We start from the raw sequence: 18,546 nt of genomic DNA on the forward strand, positions 1-18,546 counted from the left end.
ATTGGAGCACTCTATCTGCATATACAGCTATTGTAATGCTCTGCCGTGCCAACCATTTTCTCCAGTCTCAGGAAACTTCTAGCAGCTTGGAAAATGTAGCAAAAGTGACCCATGCCTGTATTTCGCGCGCAATACACGAATATTACATTGCAGATTTTTCGCAATCAAGAAAATAATCTCGAATTCATGAATTCTCGAATATATTACGAATATTTGCCCAAATATTCTTGAAATATCGCAAATTCGAATATAGCCCCTGCCGCTCATCACTACTTAGGACCCACATGGGCACTTATGATACATGAAGAATAGACTCTCAGCAAAGTAGATGAAATGACAATTAGAATTGGAAATACAAACGCAATAAATAGCGGATAGCCGGCATTTACAAGACACTTAAAAAAAGAGGGGAAATTACTGTATTAGAGGAAGGACCCAGCTCACTAAATGTGTCTAATCTATCTTCTATCTCATATCTATCTATTATCTGTCTATTATCTATCTATCTATATATCTATTATCTATCTATCTATCTATCTATCTATCTATTATCTATCTATCTATCTATCTATTATCTATCATCTATCATCTATCTATCTATCTATCATCTATCTATTATCTATCATCTATCTATCTATTATCTGTCTATCTATCTATCTATTATCTATCTATCTATCTATCTATCTATCTATTATCTATCATCTATCTATCTATTATCTGTCTATCTATCTATCTATCTATCTATCTATCTATCTGAGCAAGTCACAGAAAATACTAATAGGGATATTTTACCACCTCAGTTAGATCGACAGTCACTGATATTGATGAGCGGTATTAAAAATAAAAATAATAAATCTTTATTACTATTCGGATTAAAACTATTGATGAATCCCTTTGAACAGATCGGCCAATTCTAAGCTGAGGTGGGTGGGTATAGTATGTGTGTATACACCCCGCTCTTCGCTTTCACCACAATACACTAACCCGATCCCACCTCAGACGTGATGTCACTATACAGTAGTCTGGGGCTATAATGTAGTCCAGCCCCAGTGTAGTACACCACAGATAACAAGTAACACTAGGGTCCCTATTCCTTGTATCCCTATGATCTGTCACATCATACACTGATCAATTAAGGACCCTCCCTGCCGCTAAGCTCTAGTCTGGCTAATAACCGCTAACCCTACTCAACGCGTTTCTAAGACCCTGTTGCGGCTTTTCATCAGGAGCTTGTCGGGCATGCGGTTATAATAATAGCATTGTAGCCAAACAGTCAGAGAGCGCTTGCACGTGGAGCCTAATAAAGATTTATTATTTTCATTTTTAATACCGCTCATCAATATCAGTGACTGTCTATCTATCTCCATAGATAACTAATGTACTTTTCTTTCTTTCTTTCTTTCTTTCTTTCCTTTCTATTGTATCTATTTCATTTATCTCATGTCTGTCTTTCCTAGAAGCATGGCTAGGTTTTCCTATACCCTGGGGCAATGACTTAGATTATTATAATAACAACACATAACTAAGTAAATAATACACTAAAATAATATGTATAATCTGCCTAATCTTTGTAACATCCCAGGACAGACCTTGTATATTAGATCAAAGGGAAAAGCCCAATGCACATTAGTCACACTGGTCCCTGGTGCTGAGGGGGGACTTCAGGGGCAGCAACAAAACACCAGTCCCTGGACTGTTACCATAATGTGGATTCTGCTCAGCGGACTGCCAGTCACAGAGGTCTATGGACTGTTAACCCTTATAAGGGTGCGTAGAGGGCTGAACTGATAACATACATGGCAACTTCCAGACCACCAACCCTTCTCTTACATGAGGGACATCTCTGTTCAGCAGAGGACAACAACCTGCTGCACTCCAAGACTACAACTCCTAGCATGCCCATCTGCTCAGCCAGCTGTTCTCAGAAGTCCTATAGAAGTGTATGGATCATGCTGGGAGTTGTGGTTTTACAAAAGCTGGGGTATTGCAGGCTGCTCTTCCATGGTCTGGAATAGACATAGCAATTCTGGATTATTTCTTGTTTATTTACCTGGATGTACTTGCTACATAATAACCAAATGCCTTATATTGATACAAGGCTTCATAATCGGCTCAATCCCCATGACTGCTCTTCCTGGCATCAGATCACCACTGCCCCTCATCATCTGCTCAGTCCCCATGACTACTTTTCCTGGCATAATACCACCTCTTCCCTTGTTCATGCTCTAAATCCCCATGACTACTCTTCCTGATATCATACCCCTTCTGCCCCTCATCATCTGCTCAATCCCCATGAATACTCCTCCAGGCATCATACAATCTCTAACTCTCATCATCTGCTCAGTCCCCATGACTACTCTTCCTGGCATCATACAACCTCTACCCCTCATCATCTGCCCAATCCCCATGACTACACTTCCTGGCATCATACAACCTCTACCCCTCATCATCCGCTCAATCCCCATGACTACTCTTCCTGGCATCATACAATCTCTACCTCTCATCATCTGCCCAATCCCCATGACTACTCTTCCTGGCATCATACAACCTCTACTCCTCATCATCTGCCCAATCCCCATGACTACTCTTCCTGGCATCATACAACCTCTACCCTTCATCATCTGCCCAATCCCCATGACTACTCTTCCTGGCACCTTACAGCCTCTATCCCTCATCTGCCCAATCCCCATGACTACTCCTTCTGGCATCATACAACCTCTACCTCTTATCATCTGCCCAATCCCCATGACTACTCTTCCTAGCATCATACAACCTCTACCCCTTATCATCTGCTCAATCCCCATGACTACTCTTCCTGGCACCTTACAACCTCTATCCCTCATCTGCCTAATCCCCATGACTACTACTCCTGGCATCATACAATCTCTACCTCTCATCATCTGTCCAATCCCCATGACTACTCTTCCTGGCATCATACAACCTCTACCCCTCATCATCTGCCCAATCCCCATGACTACTCTTCCTGGCATCATACAACCTCTACCATTCATCATCTGCCCAATCCCCATGACTACTCTTCCTGGCATCATACAACCTCTACCCCTCATCATCTGCCCAATCCCCATGACTACTCTTCCTGGCACCTTACAACCTCTATCCCTCATCTGCCCAATCCCCATGACTACTCCTCCTGGCATCCAACAACCTCTACTCCTTATCATCTGCCCAATCCCCATGACTACTCTTCCTAGCATCATACAACCTCTACCCCTCATCATCTGCCCAATCCCCATGGCTACACTTCCTGGCATCATACAACCTCTACCCCTTATCATCTGCCCAATCCCCATGACTACTCTTCCTGGCATCATACAACCTCTACCCCTCATCATCTGCCCAATCCCAATGACTACTCTTCCTGGCATCATACAACCTCTACCCCTCATCATCCGCCCAATCCCCATGACTACTCTTCCTGGCATCATACAACCTCTATCCCTTATCATCTGCCCAATCCCCATGACTACTCTTCCTGGGATCATACAACCTCTACCCCTCATCATCTGCCCAATCCCCATGACTACTCTTTCTGGCACCTTACAACCTCTATCCCTCATCATCTGCCCAATCCCCATGACTACTCCTCCTGGCAACATACAACCTCTATCCCTTATCATCTGCCCAATCCCCATGACTACTCTTCCTGGCATCATACAACCTCTGACCTCTTTTCTAAATAAATTACAAACAGTAAAATAGGAGGTGGATGAATGAGAGTAAAGGGTGGCTGCTAGATCAGACTACAAAAGCTTTGGATCTCTCATGATGGTGACACATAGGTCTGCATGAGAGCTGTACACACAAAACGGTAGCATTTTCATGCAATCAAAACCAGAACAGTAGAAACCTGTTGCAAAGGTATACACACCCTGGAAATTCTATACATACATTCCTTTTAAAGTAAATTGGAAGCATTTTTTTGAAATGGAAAAAGGGGCACCCAGATTTTTGACTCATCCTAAAATTATTGCAAAATAGTGTGCCATTAATATGTAATGGTCTGGTACGTGGAGCTCTGAGGGTGGGGGGTAAGTGGCTGCAGATAATGTTACATAATGACAGTGATTGAAGCTGCAGCCTCTCCACCACTGTCACTCCTGATGGCTCTCTGCCCCCCCCCCCCCCACATAGGATGATAATAATAATATAGGGGGGGGGGGGGTGTCACTGGTCTGAAGGGCAGGGGCAGATCCCAGCATAAACTGGGGCTCCTAACACAGACCTGGGGGCCAATATCTGTCACATTGCTCCATGAGGGTAAGAAGCTCTGAGGCCAGGGACTGGAAACCTGGACACAGACACTTCTATCATTCCTCCAGTAATTTATCTTCTATAGAAATGTAAGATTTTAATTTAATTTCAAGAATAGTTAGAAGAATTCTCTGTTAACAGTTAGGAACAGCCTTAGATAGCTAGAGAGATAGAGAGATAGATAGAGAGATAGATAGATAGATAGATAGATAGATAGATAGATAGATAGAGAGATAGATATGAGATAGATAAATAGATAGATAGATAATAGATAGATTGATAGATAGATATGAGATAGATAGATATATTGAGATGGATAATAAATAGAAAGATGTTAAAGATAGATAGATAGATAGATAGATAGATAGATAGATAGATAGATAGATAGATAGATAGATAGATATATGAACACATAACCAATATATTGATATGCATAATAAAAAGAATGATAGAAGGATAGATAGATAGATAGATAGATAGATAGATAGATAGATAGATAGATAGATAGATAGATAATAGATAGATAGATAGATATGAGAGAGATAGATAGATAGATAGATAGATAATAGATAGATAATAGATAGATAGGAGATAGATGATTGATAGATAGATAGATAGATAGATAGATAGATAGATAGACAGACAGATATATTGAGATGGATAATAAATAGAAAGATGTTAAATATAGATAGGTAGATATATGAACACATAACCAATATATTGATATGCATAATAAAAAGAATGATAGAAGGATAGATAGATAGATAGATAGATAGATAGATAGATAGATAATAGATAGATGATAGATAGATAGATAGATAGATAGATAGATAGATATGAGATAGATAGATAGATAGATAGATAGATAGATAGATAGATAGATAGAATATAGATGTGAGAAACAAGGAAAGGTAAATAGATCAACAGATATAAACTAGATAATAAACAGATATGAGATAGATTATACAAAGATAAATAGATCAATGGATGGATAAATATAAACTAGATAAATATGATGATGAATTGGCCGGGTGTGATTAGCCGGACGGGGCCGCCGCCCAGGAGCAGTCATTAGCAGGGATGTCGCAGAAATCAATGCTCGCTGCCGGATCAGGCGCAGCTTTGCGCCCACGCTGAGATTTTACCGCTAAAATCTGATCGCTTAGCAACCTCCAGCCGCACAATTTACTGCCTAATTCCTTCTATTATTCCTCCTTATGTCCCCGGGAGAATTTATCATCTAGCAAGTGATATGTGATTAATATGCGCCTTATTACAGACAATTGTAGGGATTGGTAATGTACTACGTGCCCCTCAGTCTGGTACTATAACTCTCAGTATGGTCTAGGGGCATTCCGGGAGTTTTAGTTCTACAATAGCTATGGGTGACAAGTCACAGATACCTGTTCTAGCAATATTTCCTATAAAGTGGATGCGACATCATTTCCTATGTGCGACATGTTCGGTATAGACCAGTGTGATTGGTGCAGGGATGAGGCTATGTCTGTAAATACAGTGTAAGTGACTGTACACACAGGTGACCTCCCCGATGAGCGGTTTTAGGAATTGTGCAGTCACTGAGGCTGGAGATGGAATCTTCTTTTTCTCCTGCACTTTTACCTTTTCTTTAAAAACTACATAAAAAACTAAAAAACAAGGAAACGCGTGAATGTGAGAAAGCGGCACCGACTGCGACATTGTAACGGAATCACCCCCAAAGTCTAAGGAAGTTCCTGAAAATTATCTGTCTATCTATCTATCTCCTATCTATCTATCTATCTATCTATCTATCTATCTATCTATCTATCTATCTATCTATCTACTGTATCTATCTATCTATCTATCTATCTATCTCCTATCTATCTATCTATCTATCTATCTATCTACTGTATCTATCTATCTATCTATCTATCTACTGTATCTATCTATCTATCTATCTATCTATCTATCTATCTATCTATCTATCTGTCTATCTATTTTCATAGCCATCTCGTATATTTCTTTCTTTCTTCCTTTCTCTCTTTCTTCTTTCTTTCATCTATCTACCTACCTGTTTGTTTACTCTATCTATCTCATATCTATCTCCATAGCCACCTCCTATATTTCTTCCTTCCTTTCTTTCTTTCTTCTCTCTCTTTCTTTCATCTATCTACCTACCTGATTGTTTACTCTATCTATCTATTATATCTATCTATTATATCTATCTATCTATCTATCTATCTATCTATCTCATATCTATCTATTATCTATCTATCTCATATCTATCTATCTATCTATCTCCTATCTATCTATCTATCTATCTATCTCATATCTATCTATTATCTATCTATCTCATATCTATCTATCTATCTAGCTATCTATCTATCTATCTATCTATCTATCTATCTATTATCTATTATCTATCTATCTATGTATCTATCTCATATGTATCTAATTATCTATCTATCTATCTATCTATCTATCTATCATCTATCTCCATAGCCACCTCGTATAATTATTTTTTTCTTTCTTTCTTCCTCACTTATCTATTATCGTTCCTCCTCTTTATTAGATATCTCTGTGATGTATTATATAATTGTTGTGTTGCCCATCCCCCCATATAACGCAGATGATGTCAGGAGGTCTCGGTGTGAATGCCTCTGTTCTCTCGGTTTGTTCCTTGTACACAGGGACTAATAGTTTGTCGGACAATTTCCTCCTCCTGATAAATCTCTGATGGGCAAACAGTCTAATGTGATTCTGTGACCTCCTGTGGATTGTGGGGAGCAGTCGTGACAGTCCGAGACTGCAGCCAATCACCCAGACAGTCAGCCCCTAATGAATGCAGCCCCGACAGCAGCATCTCCCCTATTAACCAGGCATCACCCATGGACGGTCACCCCGGCAGCCGGGGCCCCTGAACCCCCACATCAGACATCACCCCCCTCCAAAAGCCGCACGTGAACTCTATTAGCGGCTCATTGATGCTTTCATGCGACTTAATCAACATGTTTTCCAATCAGCTTCACTGATAACATTGTATCCAGCCATCGCTACATTGTATCCATCCATCGCTACATTGTATCCATCCATCGCTACATTGTATCCATCCTTCCTTCCTAGTAAACAACTTTTACCAAATAAACAACTTCTAGAAGTGAATCGTCGCAGCGACCTTTAGACAAGTGCAGTCAAAGCAAAAATAAAAGGTAACATGTTGTATCCATTCATTGCTACATTGTATCCAAAACTTCCAGAAGTGAATATAGACGAGTGCAGTCAAAGCAAAAAATTAAAATAAGGGGGACTCACCTGGCAGTGTAAGGGTTTGGTCCCTCCTGTGGTGGGTGAAGGGTTAATCAGGGAAGTAGCACTCATTCATTCCACATTGCACACAATGAATGGGTTAATAGCCCCCAGATCTTAGCACAATGGTATTAATCAGATTATGAGGCTGTGCAATTAGCTCCCAGGGCTGGCTGAGGATAAAGGGGGCTTTGGCAGTGGAGTGGATTAGATTGATTTCATTAAATCTCAATATACAGATCAGTCTGCTATCACCCAGTGCTGCCCCCTCCCCCCTGCCAGCCCTGGCCCCTGGGTGCTGCTGCTGCTGCTGTATGGGATGTGCACAGGGTCTGAGCCAGGGTGACGTGGTGGGAGTATATAAGCCTCACTGCTGGGATAGGGCTGGAGAAAGTTTGCAGAAAGGAGACAAGGACAAGTTGCAGAGCAGCAGAGAAGTTGCAGAGTTGACTCCTGGTCCCCTCATCTGAGGATTTCTGACCCATTTCTGAGGACCCCCCCCAGTAATCACCCCCTCTGGTCCCTGTCTTTCCCTGGCACACAGCCCTGTGGAATGCCCTCTGGCATGTTCAGCATTGACAACATCTTGGCAGCCAGGCCTCGCTGCAAGGAGTCGGTCCTGCTCCCTCAGAATGGAGCCCTGCTCTTCCCCGGCCTGGGGGAGTCTCTTTATGGGGGCGCAGACTACGGCGGATTTTACAACAGGGCAGTGGCCCCTACATCTACCCTGCAGGCGGTGAATGGATCTAGGCTGGGATTCAATAACTATTACTATGGACAGTTACATGTGCAGGCTCCTGTGGGCCCCTCCTGCTGTGGAACCATGCAACCTCTGGGGGCCCAGCAATGCTCCTGTGTATCCACTGCCACAGGTAAAAAGATCTATCTATTATCTATCTATCTATCTATCTATCTATCTATCTATCTATCTATCTAATATCTATCTATCTATTATCTATCTATTATCTATCTATCTATTATCTATCTATCTATCTATCTAATATCTATCTATCTATCTATCTATCTCCTATCTATCTATCTATTATCTATCTATCTATCTCATATATCTATCTATCTATCTCTCTCTCTCATATCTATCTATCTATCTATCTATCTATCTATCTAATATCTATCCATCTATCTATTATCTATCTATCTATTATCTATCTATCTATCTATCTATCTATCTATCTATCTATCTATCTGAAAGAAAAAGAAGCCGCAACTCATCCAAGTTCAGTGAAGATAGTCGTGTCCTGTACTCATCCATATAGAGACATTTCAGTCCTTTTACTGGGACTGTTCTCAAGAAATATCTGTATGTGTGAATGAAGGACAGAACTTTCTTCTCTGAAGTTGGATGAGCTGCAGCTTCTTTTTCTTTTCTGACTGGTAGATTGTCCCATCTACACTGCTGCCCCCCCTTCCCCCCCACTACTATACTGTTCTATCTATCTATTATATCTATCCATCTATTATCTATCTATCTATTATATCTATCTCATATCTATCTATCTATCTATCTATCTATCTATCTATCTATCTAATATCTATCACTATCTATTATCTATCTATCTATCTATTATCTATTATCTATCTCATATCTATCTACCTATCTATCTATCTATCTATCTATCTATCTATCTATCTATCTATCTATCTATCTATCTATCTATCTATCTAATATCTATCTATCTATCTATCCATCCCAGTCTTTTTTTCTTCTTCACTGTTCCTTGCTTCTCTCTTACACTTTTCTTTCTATACTTCTGCTCTGCTTTTAGATAATTCCTCATTTTCAGCTCATCCCACTTACTGCTGCCCATTGCCTACACTTTATCTGGTCCCCAGTAATACTCTGGATTTTGCATGGTTTCCATCCTTCTATGGTCCGGTCAGTAACACACAGATAAGCCCATTCCCTCCCTGGTGCAGAGCAGTGGAGCGGCTGTCCCCCCCACCGTGTGGCACACACTGCCCCCCCCCCCCCCCCCACGCCGGGCACTAGGGGAGCAGCTCCTCTGCCCGCGGGATGTTTATCTAAATACAAAATGCATCGTTTTCTAGCAAATCTCAACAGCATCATAAATGCAGAATAATCAATCTAAAAATTGACTATAAATTAGAATTAATACAAAGCACGAGAATTTTATTTTTTATTTATTTTTTACATCAACAAAAGTTATTCTGTTGTGAATCATAAATGTTACTGATAATCCATGTAGACAATGTGCAGCAATATCTTTGAGTTCTTGTCATTTTAGAACCACAAACTTATTACTGTCAGAGGTTCTTTTTGTAACTTCAAAGTTTTAGAAAAGTTTCTGGTAAAAAATAATAATAAATGAACATTTTGTAATCTAAGATTTCATTAATGTAGTTAATAATAATACATTTTTATTTCTATAGCCCCACCATATTCTGCAGCGATTTACTATTATTATCATTATAGATTTTATATATATATATATATATATATATATATATATATATACATATAATCACACTGCATTATTGTAATCAATAATTAATAAAATATTAAAATAAATAATAATACTTGTATGGTTAATTTTAGATATATTATTAATTTTAACAGCTTTTTTTGTGTATTATAATTATTATTATAATATTATGATTATTCTTATATTATAATGAATAGTAATGACAATAATGATGAATATGATCATAATATACAGTATTATACTGTATAACTGTAATACCAGTTGAACAAAATAGGTTAATTTTAAAATAATGAAATGCTATTACTTTGAATAATAATAATAATAATTTATTTGTATAGTGCCACCATATTCCACAGCGCTTTACAATTCAGATAATAATAACAATAATAATTATTATTTATTTGTATAGCGCCACCATATTCTACAGCACTGTACAAATTCAGATAATAATAATAATAATAATAATAATAATAATTTGTCTTCGTTCTTATATAGTAGAATACTTGTCACTTTGTGTGTTGACCTGACCCCAGTGATCTCTGCTGTGAGGCTGTTGTAGTGCAGGATCTGGGACAGTTGCTGGACATACACTTGAGGGATGGGGTAGAAGCTGCTCAGTCCTGTATCAGTCCCTAACTGTCCCCCTTTCTTCTCCAGGTTATGATGGGGCAGGTTCGGTATTGATGCCACCAGTGCCCCCACAGATGTTGCCCTATATGAATGTGGGCACATTGTCCAGGACAGAACTACAGCTCCTTAACCAGCTTCACTGCAGGAGGAAGAGGAGGCACAGGACCATCTTCACAGATGAGCAGCTGGAGGCACTGGAGAACTTATTCCAGGAGACAAAATACCCAGATGTGGGCACCAGGGAGCAACTGGCCAGAAGGGTCCACCTCAGGGAAGAGAAAGTGGAGGTGAGTCTCAAGTCCTTAAATATAGGGCACCCTGTGGTATCAGAAGTGGTGAAGGGCTGCATTTACATGTAGGTTTTTGCTGGCATTTTTCTGCACTTTTGCTTTTTTAGCACTTTTTGCACTCAAGGGTGTTTGTGCATTTTTTTTGCTGTAAAAACACCAGCTCCAGATGTTCGCTGAAGATCTATGGGAAATATGAAGGTCCCTGTGTTTTTGTTCATTAGGTGGCATTTTTTTGCCTTTCTGGCTTCTATCTAAAAACGCACCACGCGGAAGCTCTTGTTGTTTTTTCAGGAATTTTGCCAACACCTTTAGTGGGAAAACGCTAGCGGTAAGACACACTGGGTGCAAGAAGTGGCGGAAAAAAACTTAAAAAAACCACAGGTGGCAAAAAAAAAAATATAAAAGAAAAAGAAAAATCTCAATTAGGCTACATGCACACCGTGTGCTCTCCGCATCAGTATGTCCGTTCTGTAGCCGCGCAAAAAAAAATAGAACATGTCCTATTCTTGTCCGTTTAGGGCATTGTTACAATGGATCCGCAAAAAAAAACTGATGGAATACGGATGTCATCCTTTTTTTTTGCGGATCCAATGTAACAATGCCTAAAACGGACAAGAATAGGACATGTTCTATTTTTTTTGCGGGGCTACGGAATGGACATACTGATGCGGATAGCACACGGTGTGCTGTTCGCATTTTTTGCGGACCCATTAAAATGAATGGGTCTGCATCCTATCCACAAAAAATAAACAGAACGGACATGGAAACAAACAACGCTCGTGTGCATGTAGCCTAATTCTGAGACTTTCTTTACGGATCCACAAAAAAAAAAAAAAAAAACGGATGATGTCCGTATGGCATCTTTTTTTTTTTGTTTTGTGGATCCGTTATTTTTGCAGATCCATTGTAATAATGCCTATCCTTGTCCGCAAACTAGAAAAAAATAGGACATGCACTATTTTTTTTTGCCGGGCTACGGAACAGACACACGGATTCGGACAGCACACGGTGTACTGTCCGCATTTTTTTGCAGACCCATTGAAATGAATGGGTCTGCGTCCTATCCGCAAAAAAAAAAAAACGGAAACGGACACGGAAACAAAATACGTTCGTGTGCATGAGGCCTAAGGATCATCACCACCTTCTCCATCAGCCTGCTCTAATTATGTCCCAATTAACCCATTAACGTCAGCCACCCCACTCTAGCGTTCTCCTGACGGTTTCCTAATGCCACTTATTACAGTAAATACCTATACACGACCTCTTCAGTTTAACCTATGCAGTGCCGGCACCCTCATGTCGCTCGCCCTAACATAACGTATTACGTCTAGAAGACAGTGGTTTTCCTGTGTTAACCCAGTCAGCGCCAATGCCCCCTAACAGTTAACCTTCGGATGGTCTCATACAGTGCCAACTTTGGTCAACCCATAGGTAGAAATGACATCCGTGTTTTCATATATTCTTTTTATTTATTTTTACCTTCAAATAGTTCCCCCGTTAACCCTTATGGCTCATGCAGATAGCATACTGACCCATTTTATTCTATTGGGCCATGCACACATCCACATATTTTGCAGATCCATAGTGGCCGTGGCACAAATAAAAGAACATGTCCTATTCTTGTCCGTTTTGGGAACAAAAATAGCCATTTCTATCAATGGGACTGAGAAAAATGCAGATTGCACATGACTAGTGTCCGTATTTTGTGGATCCGCGGTGTGCGGACCACAAAACGAATACGGTCGCATGAAGGAGGTCTAAGTCTACTTTCACACTGGCGTTTGGCTTTCCGTTTGTGAGATCCGTTCAGGGCTCTTACAAGCGGTCCAAAACGGATCAGTTTTGCCCTAATGCATTCTGAATGGAAAAGGATCCGCTCAGAATGCATCAGTTCCGTCTCCATTCCGCTCTGAAGGCGGACACCAATACTCTGCTTGCAACGTTTTGCTGTCCATTTGACGAAACTGAGCCAAACGGATCCGTCCTGGCACACCATGTAAGTCAATGAGGACGGATCCGTTTTAACTGATACAATCTGGCACAATAGAAAACTGATCCGTCTTCCATTGACTTTCAATGGTGTTCAAGATGGGTCCGTCTTGGCCATGCTAAAGATAATACAAACGGATCCGTTCTGAACGCATGCAGACGGTTGTATTATCTGAATGGATCCGCACATTACTCTGCTGACTCCATCCCATCTCCCTGGTAATAGGAAATTACATCAATATTGCATGTAAAAAAATATATAGAGACCAGGGAGCACCACCTGGAAAACTACAACTCCCAATTTATGATATATGTTTTACTGAGAGTTGTAGTATTACAACAGTTAGTGAGCCACAGGTTGCAAACCATTGAATTAGATCAGGAAAAAATGAAGGTCACCAAATGGAAATGATTAGTAATCCTTATTGTATGTGTGGTAGTATTAGTAGTAGTATAGTAGTAGTATAGTAGTAGTAGTAGTATAGTAGTAGTAGTATAGTAGTAGTAGTAGTATAGTAGTAGTAGTATAGTAGTAGTAGTAGTAGTAGTAGTAGTATAGTAGTAGTATAGTATAGTAGTAGTAGTAGTAGTATAGTAGTAGTAGTAGTATAGTAGTAGTAGTATAGTTATAGTAGTAGTAGTATAGTAGTATAGTAGTATAGTAGTAGTATAGTAGTAGTAGTAGTATAGTAATAGTAGTATAGTAGTAGTAGTATAGTAGTATAGTAGTAGTAGTATAGTAGTATAGTAGTAGTAGTATAGTAGTATAGTAGTAGTAGTAGTATAGTAGTAGTAGTAGTAGTAGTAGTAGTAGTATAGTAGTAGTAGTAGTATTATATTATTTTACTATCAGCACCATCATCTTCATGAATATTAATCTCACGCCATTACCCTTTCTTATAGGTTTGGTTCAAGAACCGCAGAGCCAAGTGGAGGAGGCAAAAGAGATCTTCATCAGAGGAGTCAGAAAATGGACAGAAATGGAATAAAGCTCCCAAATCCTCGACAGAGAAAACAGAGGAGCAGAGCAAAAGTGACCTGGACTCGGACTGCTGACCAGGACTAATGATGATGGACCTGGTGGACAGGGGGGACTTTGCACAACAGGACGCTGCTGAGCTGCACACATGCTGGGACCTGTACATAGCCTGTATATATGATTACCTGTATATAATTACCGTGTGTTGCACCGATATACACTGTACCAGAATGTGCTATTTATACCGTAAGTTAAAGGAATTTCTCGACAATAAACAGATGGTGGCTGCACCGTGTTGTCTGTGACCTCAGTCATTTGTGCAAGGACAGGACAAGGAAGGTAAGTGCTGATGACCTGGACATATGGCCCACCAACCTCTCCCCCCCTGCCTGGATCTCATATCAAGGAGAGAGGTTCATACAGGAGGGAAGTATAACTAACGGTGGCTCTCCAGTTATTGCAGAACTACAAATCCCACAATCCCCTGTGCCTGCTGAAGTAGATGGATGTGGGGAGAGTCCACACTATGTCTGAGTAACTAGGCTGTGTCTGTATTTTCATCGCCCCCTTTCCTTAATTTGTGTGTTACACTGAAGAGATGCACTGGGGGGCGCTGTCTGTCATAAGTGGTCCTCCAGTACAAGACGTGGGACAGGAAGGTCCTCGGGATAAAATAGACTCTGTCATTAGTGGGAATTTAGAGGCCAGTTATATAAAATAAAATCTATCTATCTATCTATCTATCTATCTATCTATCTATCTATCTATCTATTATCTATCTCTATATCTATCTATCTATCTATCTATCTATCTATCACCTATCTCATATCTATCTCTATCTACTATCTATCTATCTATCTATCTCTATCTATTATCTATCTATCTATCTATCTATCTCTATCTATTATCTATCTATCTATCTATCTATCTATCTATCTATTATCTATCTCTATCTATTATCTATCTATCTATCTATTATCTATCTATCTATCTATCTATCTTTCTATCTATCTATTATCTATCTATTTCTCTCACCCTTGATATACATAAGTCTGCACTGGAGCTGTATACATTACGTTTTTAATTTCCGTCATGATCTCTACTTCATATCTATGTAACGTCTATTCTATATGATCCCAATCTCTACATTATTCTACTTTATTGTTCATTACTGAGCTCTTTAACAATTTACTCTATTCTCATGGTGAGCTTTCAGATAATTGATATCTTGTTTAGCGCATTCCAGCTGTTTGTCTAATATCTATCTATCTATCTATCTATCTATCTATCTATCTATCTATCTATCTAATATCTGTCTATCTATCTATCCATCCATCCGTCTATCTACCTACCTAATATCTATCTATCTACAGGTGAAACTCTAAAAATTAGAATATCGTGCAAAAGTTCATTTATTTCAGTAATGCAACTTAAAATTAGAATTCTGTGAAAAGGTTCCATATTCTAGGCTCAAAGTGTCACCCTCCAGTCAGCTAATTAATCCATACCCCCTGAGCAAAGGGGACCTGAGATTGTGACTTTGGGGTTTCATAAGCTATAAACCACAATCATCCAAATTATAACAAATAAAGGCTTGAAATATCTCGCTTTGCCTGTAATGAGTCTCATATGTTAGTTTCATTTTTTAATTTGCATTACTGAAATAAATGAACTTTGCACAATATTCTAATTTTTAAAGTTTTACCTGTATCTATCTATCTATCTATCTATCATCTATCTATCTATCTATCTATCTATCTATCTATCTATCTATCTATCTATCTATCTATCTATCATCTATCTATTATCTATCTATCTATCTATCTATCTATCTATCTATCATCTATCTATTATCTATCTATCTATCTATCTATCATCTATCTATTATCTATCTATCTATCTATCTATCTATCAAATATCTATATTATCTATCTATCTATCCATCGATCTATCATATTTGGCAGAACATTGTACCCGTGTGCATCACTGACCTCACAGGGAGATTGACTTAGTCGTTTTTCAAAGTTAAGCTGTTACTTTTTCTAACTCTTGAATCAAGGCCTGGTTCACAATGCAGCAATTTTGAAAGAGGAAATGTATCCGGCAATGTTTGCTCCACAGGAACGCCCTCATATGATCAGTTTTCATGGGCAATAATCACAAATGGATTGAATGGAGATGTTGAACATTTGTGTCTCCGGACAAGTTCTATTGCGATGAAACAGGAGTCAGATTAATTTGTTATAGCAATGAGCGGTCAACTGATGTCATACATTGCAGTCATTGCTATAAAGGGAACCTTCTCATCCCATCAAAATATCCCTGTTCCTTTTTTCCTAATTATCGAATGAAAAGTTGGAGCAAAATTGTTGGTAGGGATGGTGGAAATAATTTGTATGGTTTGAGATTTATGGAGAACATTCCAGAGTTTGGGGCTCATATCACGGCTGATTCTGAATAACAGATGGAAGCTTGTAATAATAGGACATCCTGGCTAATATAGCTGTAAAACAACTGAAAACCTCAGAATGTGTAAGGAAAGTTTTCATTAAACAAATGTAAAAAAAATGTATGAAATTCTGTGGTTGCTAGGCCAGTCAGGGTACCATTTGGCCAAAAAATTGGTATCATGCAGGAGCCATGAGTTTTACTTGCCAGAAAGACTGATGGACAAAATGCAGACCGGATAAAGTTCATCAAACATTGGTAGCTGCAATTTTTGAAAGACAAAATATAATAATTTAATTTATTCAGTTAAATTTAGACTTAAAGTTGAGATTACACATGTATTTAGTGAATATTTATTTTCATGCATTTTAATTTAATTTTAATCTTCAAATTCCAATGTTTTTTTTTTATAAATTCAGTTTTTTATTTTTTTTTCCAAATTAGATAGCATTTTCCTGTATTCGTGGAACTGGTTCCAATATGTTTATTTTCTTAGTTCTTGGAAATTGAAATCCGCAATCTACAGGAACAGGAAGAAGATGATGGTTGTTTTAGTACCAGGTGGATGAAAGAGTTGTCAACATATTGTAAATGAATCGATGATGTCAATCATTTTGTGCAGCACAATCCCGTAATGGCAATGTAAAATATGTGCGTACCTGTAAATTATATAAGTACGGAGAGCACTGAACAAGCTGGACTCTATTGACTTCAATGTTAAAAAAAAGCAATTCTTTAGTCTTTATTTTTTGCACATTGAAGTCAATGGACTATTGATTTGACAAAGTTTTTATATATTGATCAATTTCCCTTAAATTTCTTACCTAAAAACATACGTCTTTAAAATGACTCATTTGTATGACTGTCTAAAAATAAAATTTAATTGTATACAATTTCTATCAAATTAAAATGTGGGAAAATCAAAAAAGTGCATGAGAAATTTCAGGTCTGCGGTGAGATTTTATGAAAAATTTTAAACTTAATGCAGCAAGTTGACAGAAGTGAATTAGTTTAAAGGGAAAAAAAGTACCGTATGTTTTTGAAATGGTTTAAATTTTTTAAAAAAGATTTTAAAATGATTGTGTAACTTAAAGCGATGTCTTCATGATGAAATGTACTTCTCTCAGGGGGTATAGACTAGGATACAACATTTTTTGTATATCTTAAGTTATAAAAGAGATTATAATCGATAACTTTTGCAAATTTTTAAAACAATTTCTGGCTTCTTTCCTCTAAAATAACAGTAAATATCGATATCACTTACCAGGCCATACACAAGCCATCCAAAACGGATCATGATGACTGGTATAAAAAAAAGTGAAATCTAATAAAATGCATTTTAGTTCTGACCTGGATACAAAATGCAAACAAAAAGCAGCAAATTCATCAAAGTGACAACTCTTGGAGGCTGTTTGTTTTGGTAAATACGTCTTGGGGTCTGTGGCTCTACGCTTGACATTGAACATTCGCCTCTTTGTGCCCAGCGTTGACTCTATGAATGTTTTACTGTGTTTATATTCTCAGGATAGTTACTTTGGAAAGGTAAGTCATTGGGCAGATATTTTGTTTTCTTTATTTTTATAAAAATCCCTTCAGAGTTTGAAGCTGAAAGCCACACAGATATAAGTTCATTCCAGGCTGTAGGGGTTAAAACCAGACACCCGAGGCTGGCGAACTACAAGTCCCTGTATCCTTTCCAGTCAAAGGAAACCTTGGAGAAGGTTTGTAATAATTCCACCATCAGGGAATTTTGAGGTTGTGGAACTTCACATCCCTATCTACTGTTACAGGTAAGGGAACCCTTGGAGATTATTAGTATTTTTATTTTCAAAAAGGACTAAAAATTGCAAATTCACACATCCCTGCATAGTCTCTGGATAAGGGAACCATTGGAGACTGTTTGTAATCCTGTAATCAAAGATTAGAGCCTGCAAAACTATACATCCCTGTATAGTCTTAAGGCGAGGGAACCCTTGGAGACTAATTCCACATCAGGGAATTCTGAGGCCGTGGGACTACAAGTCCCAGCATGCTTTCTACAAAAAAATATACTGGTTGTATATCTATAGTCAGTGAATACTAAGGCCTAAGTCTGAGAACCTACACGTCCTGGTTTGTATTTCAGTGTAACCCTTGGAGACTGTTTATAATTCAATAGTCTGTGAAATTGGAGACCCGAGGCAAGGAACTA

General features: G+C 38.6%; 1 protein-coding gene across 1 annotated transcript; it reads left to right on the top strand.

Annotated features, from left to right (window-relative positions):
* The first annotated feature begins 8,057 nt into the window (after nucleotides 1-8,057).
* GSC (goosecoid homeobox) lies at nucleotides 8,058-14,189 on the top strand. The gene is made up of 3 exons (XM_040412896.1): nucleotides 8,058-8,429; nucleotides 10,677-10,936; nucleotides 13,832-14,189. Exons 1-3 carry the CDS (start codon nucleotides 8,111-8,113, stop codon nucleotides 13,982-13,984), a joined length of 732 nt encoding a protein of 243 aa, XP_040268830.1. The 5' UTR covers nucleotides 8,058-8,110; the 3' UTR covers nucleotides 13,985-14,189.
* The last annotated feature ends 4,357 nt before the right edge of the window (nucleotides 14,190-18,546 follow it).

This window comes from Bufo bufo, chromosome 11 (genome assembly GCF_905171765.1).
Source record: "Bufo bufo chromosome 11, aBufBuf1.1, whole genome shotgun sequence".
In the NCBI taxonomy this organism is placed as follows: domain Eukaryota; kingdom Metazoa; phylum Chordata; class Amphibia; order Anura; family Bufonidae; genus Bufo; species Bufo bufo.

Coding starts and splice junctions, on each gene's coding strand:
- GSC (XM_040412896.1), top strand. CDS start 8,111: ATGCCCTCTGGCATGTTCAGCATTGACAACATCTTGGCAGCCAGGCCT. Junction 8,430..10,676: donor CTGTGTATCCACTGCCACAG/GTAAAAAGATCT, acceptor TTTCTTCTCCAG/GTTATGATGGGGCAGGTTCG. Junction 10,937..13,831: donor TCAGGGAAGAGAAAGTGGAG/GTGAGTCTCAAG, acceptor CCTTTCTTATAG/GTTTGGTTCAAGAACCGCAG.